This window comes from Pelmatolapia mariae, linkage group LG10_11 (genome assembly GCF_036321145.2).
Source record: "Pelmatolapia mariae isolate MD_Pm_ZW linkage group LG10_11, Pm_UMD_F_2, whole genome shotgun sequence".
NCBI lineage: Eukaryota > Metazoa > Chordata > Actinopteri > Cichliformes > Cichlidae > Pelmatolapia > Pelmatolapia mariae.
The window spans coordinates 37,311,489-37,329,656 of NC_086236.1; the positions used below are offsets into that span (position 1 = coordinate 37,311,489).

Sequence of the window (18,168 nt, forward strand, 5' to 3'; positions counted from 1 at the left end):
TATATACAAAACTATATAATCTAATCATTCCATTATTGTTAGCGAGTACAGAATACAAAGTACAGACTGTTGAGTGTAATCTAGCCCATACAATACAAATGTATGTAGGCATGATGGAAATGGACTGTATGAATACCATAAACACTTTGAAATACAAATGATAAAATAATAGTGGTTGGTCATGTTCCCACAATTTAGTGTTTGTTTGACAACAACAAAAATATTATTTTTACTCGTAAATGCATAAAAACAATAACGGTTTCTTTGAAAAGCTAAAGCAATATCAGTTCTGATGGAACCACAGATACTGACCTCCACGAACCCCCCTTCTGTTGTTATAAGCCCCGCCTTGGTTGAGCTCATCCTTGGCGTCGTTACAGGCCAGGAGGATGCAGAAGATCCTCCGCTTTCGCAGTAAGATCTTCTGCCAGTGGAAGGGCAGGTGCCCTGAAAAACTGAGTCCATGCAGTGATGTTTATGACCTAAGGGGGGAGCTGTGCCTCTCAGTTCATGCCCCCTTATTATATATGAGGCCCCCCCTCGTGGACTTTGGGGGAGAACTCCTCAAACACGGTTATCTTCACTACAATCTCCCCATCAGTGATGGCTGCCACCTTATTACACTTTGTAATATGTGGTTTAGCCACTCCCTCTTTCAAGTCCCAGGTGATCACCCTGACCTGGTCGCATAGTTTTAAACCCGGATATGCAACGGTGGTGGATGGAAATAAGGCATCTCAGGCCGGTAGCTTATTAATTTCATCAAGGCCATTCTGAGAAAAAAGCAACACAAACACATTAACAGGTTAATACATTTCTGCTGGATCCAGTTCTGATATAATACAGTAACACCTGCTGCTGTCATGTAGTCTCTTTGCATTTTGAGATGAAACAAACACATCATTAACCTCTTAAACCCCCAAGTGTGTATCTGAGGTTCCTGCTTGAAATTTACACGCCCGAAATCATTACAATATTTCTCTGAAAGTACAAACTCTCTCTACAAAATTAACTTGACACTTATGAGCCTTCATCAAATACATACAAATATTACAGCTCATGCAAGTCTGTACAACGCACTCTGGATAGAACCCAGAACCCAGTCACTTTTTTGTAGCAAATAATCCCTTTTGAAAATATGTTACAGTACACAATACACTTTAGAAAACACGGAAGATCTTCATAGGAAGATTATGTGAGACACGATTCATGCTGCTGAAGTGAAACAGCAACGTTACAGATATTTTCCTGAGGAGCAGCCGGGGATTGTGCAGCCTGTGAGTTCTTATTTGTGAACAGCAGAAATGATTGTACTTCATTTAAATGCCTAAAGAAGTTTGTTGTTTAGACTTTTTTGAAGAATACACCCCCCACCACACACACAATGCACCTGCATAGCCTCTGTGGCTTCAGCTTCTATTGGCCCTCCTTTTTAACCATTTGAACCAATAGAATCACAGTAATGTCCCCACATTTACGTTAGTCCCACCCTCTGTAGCTGGGCAGAAAATGGCAAAATTTAAAGTTATTCAGAAAATGGTTTCTATGAGTTTTTGGTCCCCCCCACACCGCTGGTACCGGGGGTGTCATGGCTCAAGAATGCCCACACCAAGTCCTTCTGAGCCAGGGTTCGAGTAACCTTCATCACTAAGGCCACTCACACACTACAGTCTTTTCTTTGCACTTTGGAACAGTTTTGTGCCTTTCTCTGATTTTTTTTTGTGTGTGTGTGTGTGTGTATATATCTATCTATCCCTGTTGACTATTCCTCCTGTCTACTATTGATATTTTATTATTTATTTATTGATATTTTATTCCAGCACAGTACAATTTCGTTGTACTTGTACAATGACAATAAAGGACTTTTTTTATTCTATTGTATTCCCAGCCAGAATTCCCGTAACGGTGGGGAAGCACAAAGAAAAGTCAGGCCAAATTTGACAGTCTTTATATTGACAGCAACTTAAATGGGCAGATCTTGTTTATGGCCCTATATTGTCCATAACATTAACAAAGAGCAGTAAGAACTCAAAATTCAATACTTACTGTAGTTGTGTCGTGAGGTGGTATGAGTCGATGACAACTCCGGATATTATTCCGGGATAACCAGGACATATGGTACGACTCTTCCTTGACGGCATTGAGAGAGAAAAGGGATCAGGCTTTTCCAAACCATCCCACCCCAGCCGAACCACTGAACCGGTGCATCCAGACCGAGGTTGGTCCCAATGGTGTCCCTCGCTCGTGCTTCCCCACGGCGGATGTAGCTGTCCCCAGTGATGTAGATCTTGGGTCCTGTTGATTATGAAATTTTGTATAAAATAGGGTGATGATTTTTTGTAATGTGTTTTTGGTAATGTAATATTCACTATTTTTGTAATGAACAAAGATACTTATTATAGATTATAGATTAAGTTTTAATGTAAACATTTAAACACACTCAGGTCTCTAAGAAGTTGAAATAACAAGTTTCCACATCACTTCCTCCTTGCTGTCGTTTTGTTCACCCACTGCTGTGCTTGGCCCTGGAGTGTCCTCAGGGAGAGAGGACACTAGGACAGAGGTCTAATGGAAGGCATCTGTCCTATCACCTCATCCATGAGGGCAAACCAGGGCCAAGTAGCAGCAGTGGGCTTCCCACTGACCCCCTCTCCTGACCCTGGATACTTGCAATCCTAAAGGCAGAGGAAATCAAAAATGACAGTAGACAAATAAAAACAACACAACAGCTCTTAGTAATTGCACGTTTCTTAACTTGTGTTCTTAGTAATTATCTTCTTGATAACACACATACGTACTTTGTATTTTTTTTTTAAGTTGTCCCATTTCTTTCTGGCCTGCAAGGTGGGTGACTTTCCCCTGCAGGCCCATCTTCTCCAGAATTGTCCTGATCATACACAACACATAACAGAGGAGAGGAAACCATGGCAACTATGTTAACCTCTAAATCCAAAAGTTTTCACAGCAGAACACCAGAGGAACACCGTCTGGACATCACAGGTTCTGTACAGCATGAGGGTTAATAAAACCGTCCTCATATGATGTGTAAACTGATTTATTCCTGTACCACAGTGGCTGAGTTCTGCACCCCAGTGAAGAGGTGATCGTTTTCTCCTCTTATTTTTATGAGTTCAGCCGTTTGATCTTTGGTCCCTAAAACATATCACAAATATCACAAAAAGGTTAATTCGGAAAAATCAAAATTAGCCGTATGTAAGCGGCAATAAAAACCGCGGGACCCACCGTACAAGCTAGTTTACGATTATTTTAATTTAAAAACAAAAAACATGTCTATGCAAATGCCCAAAGCCTAACAACACAACCGCTATAAAAATGTAACTTTTGTACCACCAGATTTTCATATACTTACATTTGAAAGTGTTTCCTCTCCCGCATTGACTCCCGTTTTAACCGCCATCGTTATTAGAAAAACTCCTGTATGGCCCGCAATGAATCCTGGGATATGGTAGGACCCGAAGGATACATCCGACCCATCCTTCAAATTCGGGGAAAACAAGGAAGCATTTGTCGCCACATTTGGAGGACTCTTTGAATTTGCACAGCCTTCGTCGTGTCAGCGTGCCTAGTTTGGCTTCCCCTGCTCTTGTTGTGTTTGATTACTCCCAGCTGTGCTCTCCTCCTGTGTCCCATTCCCTCGTTATCCCTCCGCATATTTTAGCCCTGTGTTTCTCTCAGTCATGCGCTGTGGTAGTGATGGGAATTCCGGCTCTTTTTAGAGAACCGGCTCTTTCGGCTCGACTCACTAAAAAGAGTCGACTCTTTCGACTCCCAACCGACTCTTCAGGTTGTTTTGTTGCTTTAATTAATTTATTATTAACAACAATATAAAATTATGCACAAAAGGAATTACTAATTTAAAAAAACGTGGTTTTATTTATATATGTTTATATATAAATATATACGGTGGCCCCTAGAGACAAAGCACATACAAATTCCAAAACATATGTCTAGCGTTAACTGAACTTCCAAAACAGTGCTACGTAGATCACTTAAATTACACAATTGAAAGCATATGTGTATTGTTTGTGTATTTATACACAAGCACTCATATATATATATATATAAAAATAACAAATATATATATAAATAAAATAACATAGTTTTTTCACCCCACTAAAAAAATACATGTTCAAAGCACAATACCAGCCGAGAGCTGTCACATGATATCAAACAGAAGCTGTGGGCAATCATGATGAAGCAGTTCATTTTAAGTTTTAAGCTGCTCTTCATATGTTTGGCCATCACTACTCCTGTGTCAGGTGTGGGAAAGGACTCGCCAGCATTTCCTGACTTTTAAAGTGCTGATGATGTCATGTCTGACATCACCAGGCTAAACCAAGAGGTGGTTTTTTTTCTATAGAAATGTTTTCTTTTGCTTGTTTTCTGGATTATAAAGTGGTTTGTCAAGAATATTTCCGATGCAGAGCCGTTTAGCTGTTTAAATGAGCTAGTCAGAGGAGTAGTGAGTTTTATGTGATTCTCAGCTATTTGTGAGCTAGTTGGGTTGGCTAGTCTGATTGAAGGTGAATTGACTTCCCTATGTTTATTCAGTCACAGGCTAGTTCAGATGATGGAGGAGAGCTGAGCTGTGCTGACTAGTCCATGTGGTTTTTTATGTTGTTATTATGAGTTAATCAGAGAAGTTTCTGCCTGAGCTTTGAAGGTCACTGTAAATAAATTGTTTATCTCTAGGAACCCAAAATATCTGCTTACCTGCTACCTTTGCTTGATGCTTGAGTCAGACTACTTTATAGTACTCCAAAGGTGGTTCACTTTTTACACACTTCTCACTTCTTCTTACATACATTGCAGTGGTATCTTATGCTGTGAACCTGACCTATTCCAGAGCAGCTTAAGGTCCAGATTAGAGATCAGTAGGTATGAAGTAATCACCTAATGACAAAGCGCCTTGAGGCGACTGTTGTTGTGATTTGGCGCTATATAAATAAAACCGAATTGAATTGAAAATAAATTCTCCAGAAAATAACATCCCGATGCCAGGACCTCTACAGCATCTAATGTTTTTCATTCTGATGCTTCCCTGATGAGTGCCAATAGTAACTATAGTCATAGATGCAACTTTCCATATATCTGAGTCTAAAGCATGACACCTATACTATACTTGCTGAGCTCATATTAAATTGGTATGTAAACTAAGCCTGTGGTTGAAATTGTTTTTTATATTTAATCTTCACGTCCAAACCCTTAAACAGTACTGATTCTGCAGCTGAGAGAATTAAAAACTCAAACAGTAGGGAACAGTTTGCTCAGAGTCTTGGTTTAAAATTGGTGTGCTACATCTTCACTGAATCTTTTATTCTCAGCATGTTTAAAGCCAATATAGATTCTCTGCTGGGGGAAGTCTTACGTGTGCCGTACCTTACCAAAACCACTGAATGATGTTCAAACTGTGTATCACACTGTTACAGGAATGTGCATGTATTATTTGGTGATTTATAAAATGCATACATGTTGTTCTACTTCAGATTTATCTGTTGCTAAGTCTCTTTTACACAGCTGGAATTGCACAATTGAACGAACTAGCACACACCAAGAATACCTGTTCAATCAGGTAAATTAGTTTCACTTTCATCTGCAAAGAAACTAAAGTAATTTCTATATCATTTAGGCTGTGCACCATAAGCTTTAAAGGATAAATTGATCCAGTTTAAAGTTGTAGACTCCAAAGTGCAGCAGTCACTTTAGAAATAAACACTGAAAGCGCACTCAGTGATAAAACCGATCACTGGAATTAAAGTGTTTACCACTCACTAAGTTAACAGATTAACAGATTTCTGCAGCAATTCAATTCAATTCAGTTCAATTTTATTTATATAGCACCAAATCACAACAGCAGTCACCTCAAGGCGCTTTATATTGTACAGTAGATCGTACAATAATACAGCATTCACATCGTGTCCTTTTTATAACAGTGCTGCATTTGCTTGTACATTTTTTGTTCTTTAAAGATTTTTAATCACCATTTAAACATTCCTGGAAGGGTTGGTGCTAGTAGGGATCATTTTCTGTGGAAGAAAAGGCATATGACCAGTGAAATGTTCTCTTTAGGTTAGTTTGATGGTACTAACCCCACCCCTTTCATGTGAACGTGGGTTAATATGTGAACATATTAACTAACATAGTGAGTTAATAACCACTTTAATTGCCAGTGTTGTGTAAGTGTATCCAGATAATGGAAAGATACGTGTGCTCCACTCACACCGTGTATAGCAGAGGTGCGGTGCTGCTGACTTCAGTTGAGGATATAATCAGGCACTGACTGACACGCCTTCTATAGATGAAGTAGAGTCTAGGGATGAAGGGGACGGCTTGCCCGTCACTGGGGGCGAGGTCACTGAGGTAGTTAAACCAGTCTTTGGTGGCCGACCCGGTACTGACGAGGTTCGCCCTCAGTCCTCCTAAAGACTCTGGATATTGAAGGACTGTCTTGTTTGACATGCCTCTGCAACATTGCATGGAGATCTGGGACGGTGGCTCTGGATTGGCAGACTGGGGTGGTGGTTCCTGTTTTTAAGAAGGGGGACCGGAGGGTGTGCTCCAACTACAGGGGAAATCACACTCCTCTGCCTCCCTGGAAAAAGGGAACACGGAAAGGAGCATTCGCGTATTAGTCCAACCACGGATACAGGAGGAACAATGTGATCAAGTGTATATATTTGTTTGGTTATTTCCTATTTTCATTCATTATTGACACATTTAATAAATTATTTAAAATTATTTATGACATATGACGTATTTAGTTGATTAATTTTGGCACAGTTGGCACTCCATATTTTTACGCTAAAATAAAAGTTTGAACTGAATCTTTATTTATGGTTTAAAAGGGCACTGTGTATCAATGTAGAAAAAAATATCCTTTTAGTTTGATATTTAGTGATATTGCTCATGGTTGAGTATATTTTTCTGTTCGGTTTGTTTTGTTTTGTTATGTGCAAAATATTGTCAGAGTGTAATTTTGGTTGCCTACTGGTATTATCACAGATAGGGGGCAGGTGTCAATAAGAATTTATTCTTCTTGCTGCTCCTTTTCATGCATGGAAACAGTGTTACTTTAATTGAAAGGAAGGTTGTGTATAGGAAATGAATTACTCCTGTACCATGTGTGAAACAAAAGAAATAAATAATAAATAAATGATGCACATTTTATTTCAGTGGCAATTGAAGCGTTGGATTTCATATAATAGCTTCACTTGAATGGAAAAATTACTGGAGACCCAATCTGTGAAAGTCCATTTGCACTACTTAATTTTTTTTAGAGCTGTTCTGTTGATCGCTTTGTAAAGACTAAATTAAAATAACAGTGAAGACAGAAAATGTTAGTGGTATTTCATCGTTGTGCTTTTATTTTTTTTTCCTGAAAATTAGTCTACACTTATTGTGAAAAATGTAACCGGAAGTAACTTCTACTTTCATTTAGTCCATCTGGCGACGACATGTGAGAGAGACTTGAACAGGAAGAGGAAAAAAGGCTGCAGACGTACCGGATCGAGTAAAAGGCAGGGTGCGTATCACACCGTTATTAAGTGCCAGGATTTTATTTGTCGCTGCACATTCAGTTCGTTTTTTTTAAGCTGTGTGAATAATTTTATCTGTAATCGGTTGGATAGCTAGCTAGCTTATGAGATCAATTTAACGGCTGCCGTCTTCTCATCACTTCTTCTCTGTCTGGTTGTTTCCTGTGTTGTCAGGTGGAACAGAACCTTTGAAGAGCGACAGTCCGCAAAATCTAAGCCAGTCTGCTGAGACGTTTTTAATAGCAATAAGAGTTTGTTAGAGCCGATACAGAATGTCCGGACAGAGCATTACTGACAGGATCACGGCCGCTCAGCACAGTGTCACCGGCTCCGCGATTTCGAAAACTGTCTGCAAGGCAACCACTCATGAAATAATGGGGCCAAAGAAGAAACACTTGAACTGTAAGTTTCGTTTCCCTGTTTAGAAAAGTTGCACATTTCCTTCCCGTTTTTTCGGTTAATACTGTATTTGAGTGCTGTGTCTGTGGGGCCTGCACATACTGGATATGTAACGCTATAGTCACAGGGCCATACGGTGGTTTTACTATTCAAAGTTATGAGTTTCTGCAACAGGAAACTTTCGAGAAAAGTAAACCCAACGTGTTTGATGTAAGCAGGGATCTGTACTGTACGCTTCATACAACTGTATTTACCACCAGTACGTTATTGCCCACACTTCAACTCCACCTTCAAAGAACTCGCCGAGTAGCTTTAGAAAGTTTAATCCGCCTGTTCCACATGAGGCTAAAAGGCTCAAATCTGTGTTATTCTTTTGAAATACATGATGGGACTCTGGGTCAACAACCAACATCCAGAAAGGCTCTAATGTCACAGAGCTCTTTCTTTTATACAGAACATACCCAGGCTGGACTTTGATAACCACAGTCATAATCAGTGGCGGTCCTAGCCTGTTTGGCGCCCTGGGCGAACACTCCCTCTGGCGCCCCCCCCCCCCCCCCCCCCCCCCCCCCCCCACACACACACACACACACACATATGAAGAGAGAGAGAGTATGCATAGTATGTAAACGGCTACTAAACAGACATCATAATTCGTCATACAATGAGAACAGGACAAATCAGCAATTGACACTGACTAATTAACATTATATTATTGTATATATTGTTTGGAGTTTAGTCTGCTACTGTTACTATTTTACCATTTCTTCTTGGAGGAACTGTAACCCACATAATTTCCTTAGGGATTAAGAAAGTATTCTGATTCTTAATGTTTTAGGATACATGACCTGCCATTATCCAATGACACATCTGCTTACCTGTATCTTTTGCTCGTTTCTCCTTGTAGGAGCCATAATTAAATGTATTGAATTTTAATGATCACTGGGTTTTCATTTGTTTGGTTGCCATGGTGATGTGTAACGGGAGTCACGTGGGTGGTAGCGGCGACATTAAGAGGGCGTTGTCAGTCTGTCTTTCACTGGTTTGATTTTGACAGAGAGGAGGGCTGGGTAGCCGTAGTTTTTGTTGACCGCAGCACAACGAGTTTCCCCTTGTTGCATTAGAGCCTGTGATGTTTTAAGAGTTTGAATCGCGAGCCGATCACGTTTATTAAAGTACTTTTCAAGCACTTTAATAAACAAGCAAGCAATTCCACCTCTGGCATTATTGCGTAAAGTTGACAACGCGTCAGGCAGGCTCAACGACTGTGGAAGTCGCTACACTCCTCCTCTTCTTTTCTCTTTTTTTTAAACTTTAAAAACGGGTTGTGTATGAGACTTTAAATCAACAAAATATAAAATATACATTTTAAATTGTTATTGATCCCTTTACCCCAAGTCCTAAAGTGTATATTTACACTGAAACTCTTAAATATTTATTGTTCGTTTACTTGCACTGCTGTAACTGGAGCCTCGTCGTCTCGTCTCTCTATATACTGGACTGTATGTAGCGGAGATGACAATAAAGTTTACTTTGACTTCAGCAGCGAGCAGACGCACCGAGGGCTCTCACGCTCACTTTTCGCGTATAGAATTTTGAAAAAACATCGGTGCAAATTATAAGTCTGTATCATAATGTCTGGTGTTTTTGTGTTGTTGGTTTGTTTTTATTTAGTTTTATTTTGCGAGTTGGTTATTAGATGCTGCTCCAGCCAGCCAGAGAATCCCCCGCCGCCCCGCCCTCTCCTCCCTGTGCCGCAAGCAGCAGGCGCACCTCGCAAACTGAGGGCGCCGTTACTCCCAGCTAATGGGCGATAGAAAACCGATCGGTGCCTATGCCATTCCCAATATGCGCTGGCATGATGTCGGGGCAGCATGAGTACAAGCATGTTTTGGTTTTTTTTTGCCGATGCCCGTGATGCCGCCCCCCACCACGATGCCGCCCCGGGCAACCGCCCGTGTCGCCCGTATCTAAAACCGCTACTGGTCATAATCATTTACAGCTCTGTACAACATGCTGTGTAGCTGACTCTGGTCGTATTTACCAACTCTTTACCAAGAGTTGGTAAATGCAGATTACTTTCAGCACAGCTTACCTTGTGCATTGTTGAGGAATACAGCAAGATTTTCTTAAGAGTTTTCAGTAGGCTTAGCTGCTTTCTGGGTTCTGTTGGTGGTGTTTGATGTTTTAAGTTACTGAAAGGAACTTTTTTATTTTTTAAACAATTATCTTTACTATATATCATGGCAGAATGATTTGCGTCAAAAAGTACATTTTAAACTAGGGCTGCCACAAACTATTATTTTGATAGTCAACTAGTCACCGATTATTTTTGCGATTAGTCTTCAAGGCTACATGTATGTTTCACGTCCAATGGATCATGCATCCATTGGATGGGAAACGTACAGCTTCTTGCACCAGCATGTGTCTGCTCTCATATAACTATCATTAGCTTACAGCTTGAAGTGTTTAAGGTATGTGCTAACTAAAAACAAAGACAAGATGATTGTTTATAACACTTTATGAAATTTGCAGATTGTCTCGGTGGAGTTTAATAAACTCAGCCGGCTGCTCCTTGCTATCTAAAATATAACAGGACCAATGTTCCCTCTAAGCTGCGCACTGCTGGCACGGTCTCTGCGCACAAAGAAAAGATTTAACCTGAATTGAAATTAAAATGAATACTTTAACAATTCTGTTTTGCAGTGTTAGTCAGTAAGTGACTGGCTGCTCCCGTATGGGATTAGAACGATGCCACCTTATCCCATAGTCCAGCCAATGATGCGATTCACATTCGTATATATGCAGCTAATCAACGTGGTTGACAGGCTATGACAGCGTCCTTATGTGTTGACACCGGTGTTTTAGCGAGCAAAGCGGCGTGGCTCATGAGGAGTGAAGCCACGTTAATGACAACGTGTACAACCATTGGAGATGTGAGCAGGACAGACGGAACAACTGACGGGAATAGTGTGGACTTTATACCAGTTTTATGATAAAAATATAAAACTGCCCTCTCAGAGCACAATTCAGGATTTAATGAATCGATATCGCTTTATTCAAGCTACTCACCTCCCTCTTCCAACTGCACTTTTAATTGGACCACGGCCAATCAGAGAGGTCCCGCCCTTGACTATCTCTGATTGGTTTAGTCCACGATAGGACATAATGTGTGTCTGTTGTTGACCACACGGAGAGTTGCAGAGATTTTTTTTTTTTTTTTTTGTTACCCGAACAGTTGGTCGCACCGGTGCAACCAAATTTTTTTTTTTAGTCGCACCACTGAAAAATTTGGTCGCATTTGCGACCAAATTGGTCGCACTCTAGAGCCCTGTGTTAACATACTACACAGGTCATGAACAAGATTTTTTTTAAATTTTCATTGTAAGTGGGCTAAAGCAGTTAATTAAAAGTAGTCTAACATAAATGCTGTAATTTGATTATTTTAATAAACCATGTAACTTGGATGGATTTGATGCTGGCGTGACCACAGTGCACACGTCTGCTGTTGCTCACAGTGGTCCAAGGGACCGCTCAGGGAGTTTGTGTGTTCGCTCAGACACATGAAACATTAGAGGGAACATTGAACAGGACACTGGAGTAGACTCTCGACCGTCTCACACTTTTGTTTAATCAGTTTTCTGTTTGACGTTTATTCAGCTGTGTGAAAACCAAGGAGGAACCCACCCGATGGATTAATAAAGTTTTATTTTATCTAATCTAATAACTTTAATCTCAGCCAAACCGATTTACTCAGGAACAAATAAAACACTGAAAAAGCCAAACAATAACATTTTTAAGTTATCTAAGTGACTTATATATCATGTTTAACCTGAGTAACCAAAGACCGCGGGGGTTTGAAAACGATGTGCAGGGAGTTCGCTGTTCTCACCGGCTCTAGTGAGCCTTGAACCCCCGGCTAGCTATCAAGCAGTACTTTTGCAAATATGTGATGTCTTGATAAACCAAGCAGATATTTGAAGTTTACACAGCTACATTCTTGCCTGAAAATATCTGAAAAGTTTGTTTTGTGACCCAGAAAGATTACTAAGAGTAATATTAAAACTTAGTAGCTGCCGCCATTGCTGGAAACTGGAATTTGCAGGGCCGCGCTATGAATTCTGGGATAGGTTGGGCCACGAAGGATACACCTGACCCATCCTTCAAATTCGGGGAAATTAAGGATGCATTTGTCGGCCACATTTGTCGGAGTCTTCGAATTTGGACAGTCTTTGTCGTGCAGCTGTGATGTAATCGGCCTACAAATGCGGCCTCCGAAGGATGCGGCCCCTGAATTTGGACACGATGATACCGGACGCAGCTTCTTCTTCTTCGGGGTTTAACAGCAGCTGGCATCCTTGTACATGCAGTGCTGCCATCTTCTGTTTCAGTGCTTTATTACAGTCTTAACTATCCTACTACTTTTTCCTGCGTCTTTCGGGATCTTACAAAGCTTCAAACGACGCGTCGACTGTTAAATTAGTCGTCGACACTTTTTTGATAGTCGACGTAATCGTGACTAGTCGACTAATCATGGCAGCCCTATTTTAAACTAGAGGGACAAAATCATTCATGCCATAAAACAGTTACCAATGTTGGAACTATGCTGGTGTCAGTTAGTTCTGATCAAAATTTGATCTTTTCCATTAATTTTTCCCCCTCTCAGAGCTAGCTTGTTAATTTTCGTTTGCGTTGTTATTGCAGCTTTATAAATTGAACAAACCGTACTAAGCACACAAGTTTTAGTCTACAAACTGTAAATATGTACTAACTACACCTGCTTTGCCAGCTGGTTATCACAGTTTAATGTACAGCGGGTGAAATAAGTATTGGACATGTCACCAGTTCTAAAGATGCATGAAATTCTCACTAGATGTCTGTAGCAACCAATCCAGTCCACACATTCAAAGAAATCACACCACATATGTCCGCAAATGAAGTTGTGTGTAATATGGCCTATATATATGCACGCTCACCACGCAACACTGCATCGCTGAAGAAACACAGTTTTGAGGCATGTTTAAAGTTTGCTGAACAACATTTAAAAAGGAGAGTACGGTCTAACGCTATGCATGGACAGTGTTGGGTGTAACGCGTTACTAAGTAACGCGTTACTGTATTTAAAATACTTTTCCACTGAAAAAGTAGAGTAACTAATTACTGTTCATTTTTAGGTATTTTAAATACAGTTACTTACAATGTACTTGCGTTACATTGTAAGTAACTAAACTTGCTGAATATCATTATTTAATTTCATTAATTTATCTTCTAAAGGTAAAAATAAACTCTGCCGCTTTAACATCGCTGTAGTGCAGCTGTACGTCATTTCGCGCCAGTTTGCTGCATAGTCGTATTCTACAGCGGAAGACGTCGGACTCGGCTGAAGCCTGTGGCTGTTTTACGAAATGGACATATTCCCGTCTCTTCACTTTTCTGAAACAAGCAGACAAGAACATTACAGCAACATGTAAGCTATGTGCTGGGGAGAAAAAACTATCGGCTGCTGTTAATAGCGCGAGTAATCTACTGAAGCGCCTGACACGAGAGCATAGACGAACACTTCTGAGTGATCCTTGTTCATCATCCATGGATAACACCACGGCAACTCCTGCTAAGCAGCAAAACGTGATTTTACTTCAGCAGCACAGAAAGCGTCTGAAGGTGAGCTTAAAAAATGACTGCAGGCTACATAGCTGGACTGGCCATCGGGCATACCGGTCATTTGCCCGGTGGGCCGATGGTGATCTCCCTCTGTTTCTACTTTAATCATGAAACTGATCAGTTATCAGCTGATCAGCTTTTCTCTCTTGTTTGTTTATCGCTCTGAATCTTACAACAAACGTTTTCATCTGATGTAAAATGTATAGAAATCCATTATTGTACATAGTGTTTTTTTAGGGTCCCATCATAATTTCTTCAGAAGTAGCTAAGTACTGTTTATGATGCCAGTATTTTCCCACATTTTCTAGATACTGTACCAGTACTGTGTGTGAAATGCCATCAAAAAGTCAGTTAAGTTTTTCTTTCTCACCTGTCTCTCTGTCTCCTTTCACTTTTTAAAGGTTGCCATGTTAGAAAAAATATTTTGCCCTGCCATGCTGTTTATTGATGTGGCAAATGAATAGTTTATGAAAATATATCTAAATCTGTCATCAGTAATCAGTAATGATCATGTCTCACCTCTAGTCTTCTCTGTCTTACTTTCAGGTTTTCACTATGTGTTGTAGATAGTTCAGGAGGTTAACTCGACCAATACCAGAATAGGGAGGATGGTGTAGGTTTAAGTTTATTAGATTGATACATTTATACCAACAAGACAGTGTACATCACTGTGACAACAGCGTTTGTTTTCATTCAAAGGCTTTATGGCTTTTCCTATAATACCTGGTGGGCCGGTCTCTAGTCAAAATGCCCGGGCCGATTTTTTTTGTCCCAGTCCAGCCCTGCCAGGCTACATTGTGGAACAGATGCTACCGCTGCGTACTGTAGCGTGTCCGTCTTTAAAAAAATTTATTTATTATTTAAAGAGTTTAATTTCTATTGTTTGTCCACTCAAGGTTTATATGGATTTTAAGAAGTATTTAGTTAAATACTTATGTAGTACTTAAGTTACTTTTCTGACACAGTAATTAGATAAGTATTTTAAATACAATATTGACTAAGTAATTAGTAATAGTAATTAATTACTTTTTTAAAGTAACTTACCCAACACTGTGCATGGATCACTTTTGAATAGCACAGTCAAGCTGGGTCTGTACATCCTGGGATAACAGTTGTGTTTGTGGCAGACATGGGTATTTGCTTAACCTTTTCTTTAAGTTGGTGTCCTTCTTTTCCATCTAAAAGTGTTTCTGCCTCGGTTATCGTGCACTCTCATCATTTCCGAGTCAGTGAAAGGCTTTTTGTGTTTCTCTAAAATCGACTGTACTTGCAGTGAACACTCGTATGCTCGCTGTTGTGCCGTAAGAGACTGTGCTAGCTCGCTCACACTGTCCCCTCAGTCAGACCCAGGCCGATAGCTTTGGTGGAAGTTCTTATGTTTGGTTTCATAATGTCTCTTTAAATTTCCACTCTTTAGAAGTCCAACTGATTCAGAACATATAAGGCAAACTGGCCGTATATCGGATGGAGGTAAAATAAAAGCATAAGCTTCTGTCCATTAATTTTTAAATGTTTGATTTTCATAGTCCACTTTACGTATTTTTGACAAAGCCATCCTCTTTTACTCACTCATCCTTGCACTGTTAGCAAACGTGAGCTCCCAAGCTAGTACCTTAGTTAACAGTGTTGAAGGACCTGCATAGCTTGTTCTTCTTTGTTGGTTTTTTTTCAGCGGTTGCTGATGCATTACCACCAACAGCTGGCTTGGAGTGTGGACCAGCATGTCGCTGACCTGCCATCAGCCACGGCAGCCGGCAGGAATAAAATATCTAAGTACATAGTAAATGAGAAAATGCTTTGCAGTGCGGACAAATCCCTCTTGGGGTCTGGATTTGGACTGGATTTGGAGTGCAAGGGTTGGGGACCCCTGCTATACATTATATTATTAATACATTTGTATATTAGTGGGAAACTGATTTGTTGCTTCAAGCTTTGGTGTGCTAATGTTGTCATAACCTTTGTTCTAGCAGATGCTATTACTAATTGATGGTGGTCCCTTGGGATGTATAGGGTCCACTTTGATTTACCTTCTGTTTTTACGTCTGAATTGTTGAATTTTAGTGTCTAATGTTGTTTGTCATTGATTAGAGTTTTGCAAATTAGAGACTTGAGGGACTTAAAAATGGCTGAAGGGAGGATTTGTTCTAAGATGACATTTATTGAATTATGATATTAAATCTGTCATTTCATATTATAATCTATCATTTCTTTTGCAGTGTCGCAAAACATGCTTTTTACTGCAGCATTTTTTCATTGCTTTAGAAAGTTGAGGGTCCTGCAGTATCTCAGCTGTTCCTAGGACTGCGCTCTTCTGGACAGAGATCTCCGATGTTGTTTTTGGGATCTGCTGGAGCAACTTGCCTAGCTTGGTAGACACTGCACTGAGTGTCTCCGATTACTCACTGTTACCTTCACCCTCCACATCTTCTCCAGCTCTTCTCTGAGGCCTTGGACTGTCCGGCCTTTGGTTAGCCATTCCAGGTGTCTCTCTTCAACTAGCAGCTGGTTCATTTGTGCTGCCAGACACTCATGGAGTGTATTCAGCTCCTTCAGCCAGTTCTTCGGCCTTGTTGATCTGGGTGGGACAGGAATCGAACTTGCAACTCCCACAAGTCTTATAGTCTTACCATTATGCTATCCAGTTGCTGAATCAACTAGCCCTGAAGATGGATGGTGCTGGAGCGTCGGGCCCATACCTGGCCGTCGCCGGCAATAAGAGCGATGAGTATTGGTATTCTTAAAATCACAATTCAGAGGCAGAGCTGCTGATATAGTCCAGTTGATGCAGTAGTCTGATATGGATGAGAACTAATCTAAGTATGATTGACTTCAGAAGAGAGGTTTGTGAGGAAAAGTTAGGCTTATATTGAAGGGGAGGCTGGAATGTTAAATTTCAGACACTTTGATAAAGCTTCACATATCCATCACTAAAACCTCTAGTGGACAGAACCACAGAGCGTGAATGTGATTGTCAGGTGTGTTGCCTTGACACTGTGAGCAGTTGATGTAAAACCCATCCTGAACATCTGTTGACCTGTATAGTGCACTCTGTGTAGTATTTTGTGTTGTATTAATTGTAGACTGGGATTTCTAATCAATTTAAAGATGTTTAAGCAAATCTTACATCAGACGTTTTGATCTAAGCTGACGGATAGATCTGCTTCCCATTCCTTTTTTGAAATAGGAAGGGATACTGAGTCTTCATTAATCCCATGCAAGCGTACACCTATCTGGAACAACCCGTCTTTTTCAGAAACTCCCACCATGCTGTCAGAGAAGAGCTGATGCTGACGCTTTTAAAGCATTCATGTTGTTTGATGTTTGAGCTGATAAATGGTCTGAAATCTCTAGATTATTGCAACATGCTTGTTCTACATCTAGCCAAGGCTCATTTAAGAGTGTGTGTTTAACCATCCTGAGATGAACTGAAGCCTGTGGGCTAAGAAGTATTGTTGAAGGTTAGGCAGATCTAGTCCTCCTTTATCCTTGGTCTTTTGTAGTGTTTTTAAGCTGAAGGTTTGTTCAGGATCACTGGGAATAAATAATTTATTTTTGGCAAGACCATCGTTTTTATTGAAGTGACCCTTCCCATGAGTGATCTGGGTAGAGATTTCCATCTACCCAGATCGTCTTCTACTTTCTTTAAATGTAAGATGTGGTAGAGCAGGGCGATATGACCAAAAATATTTATCACGATATACCAGTTCCACACCACTGTGTGAACCAGTTCTGGTTCACCGTTTCATTCAACGATCCGCTTTCGCCTTTTTCATTCTCCGCCGCCGCCATGATTTTTCCGCCATGTGCGTATGAAAACAAAGGGCACTGTTTATTGAATAATCTGAAACTCTTGCTAAAGAGTTTATTAGTGTGATTACCTCAGAGAGATTGGTTTGTGAGTGCTGGAGAAAAAGCAACACATCATCCGCATACAGAGTGATGTATTGCATTTCATGCCCTTAATCACTGCAGCCTGTCTAACTGCTGCTGCAGGTGGTTGGATAAAAACTGCACACAGTGAAGGGGAGAGTGGGCATCCCTGCCTGGAGCCCCTCAGGAGACAGAAGCTGGAGGATGTTTGGTCGTTTGTTCTGAAACAAGCTGTTGGGGAGTTACATCACATTTTTAACCAGTTAATGAAAGAGTTTCAAAACCAAATTTGTGTGAAGTTGCAAATAAGTTTCCAGTTAACTCTGTCAAATGGTTTTTCTGCATCTAGAAACAATATTGTGGTTTCAGTGTTTTTACTGCATGAACAGTCTATCAAATTAAGTAATCTACGTGTATTTGTTGATGAGTGCCTACCTTTTATGAAGCCAGTTTGGTCAGGATGAATTATGAGGGGGGTTCTCTTCTCTGATCTCAGAGCTTTGCAGATTATTTTAAGGTCTACATTAATAAGGGATATTGGACGATAGCTGGTAGTAAACACAGGGTCTCTGCCTGGTTTTAGCAGGAGACTAATGTTGGCAGAATTCATGTTTGGTGGAAGTCTGCCATTTTCCTTGATTTCCTGCAACACTGTGAATACTGAATTATCCAGAATTCTGCT

The 18,168-nt window shown here is 40.4% G+C and overlaps 1 protein-coding gene across 12 annotated transcripts in view; it reads left to right on the forward strand.

Annotated features, from left to right (window-relative positions):
• Positions 1 to 7,454: 7,454 nt before the first annotated feature.
• LOC134635898 (phosphatidylinositol-binding clathrin assembly protein-like) overlaps positions 7,455 to 18,168 on the forward strand; it is a 41,269-nt gene continuing 30,555 nt past the window's right edge. For all 12 annotated transcript variants that reach the window (XR_010094987.1, XR_010094988.1, XM_063485550.1 and 9 more), the window contains exons 1-2: positions 7,455 to 7,543; positions 7,731 to 7,958. Coding sequence is in view for 10 of the 12 variants with exons in the window: in XM_063485550.1 (XP_063341620.1) it covers positions 7,829 to 7,958 (130 nt within the window). In the remaining 2 variants the exon portion in view is untranslated. The remainder of the gene's footprint in view (positions 7,544 to 7,730; positions 7,959 to 18,168) is intronic.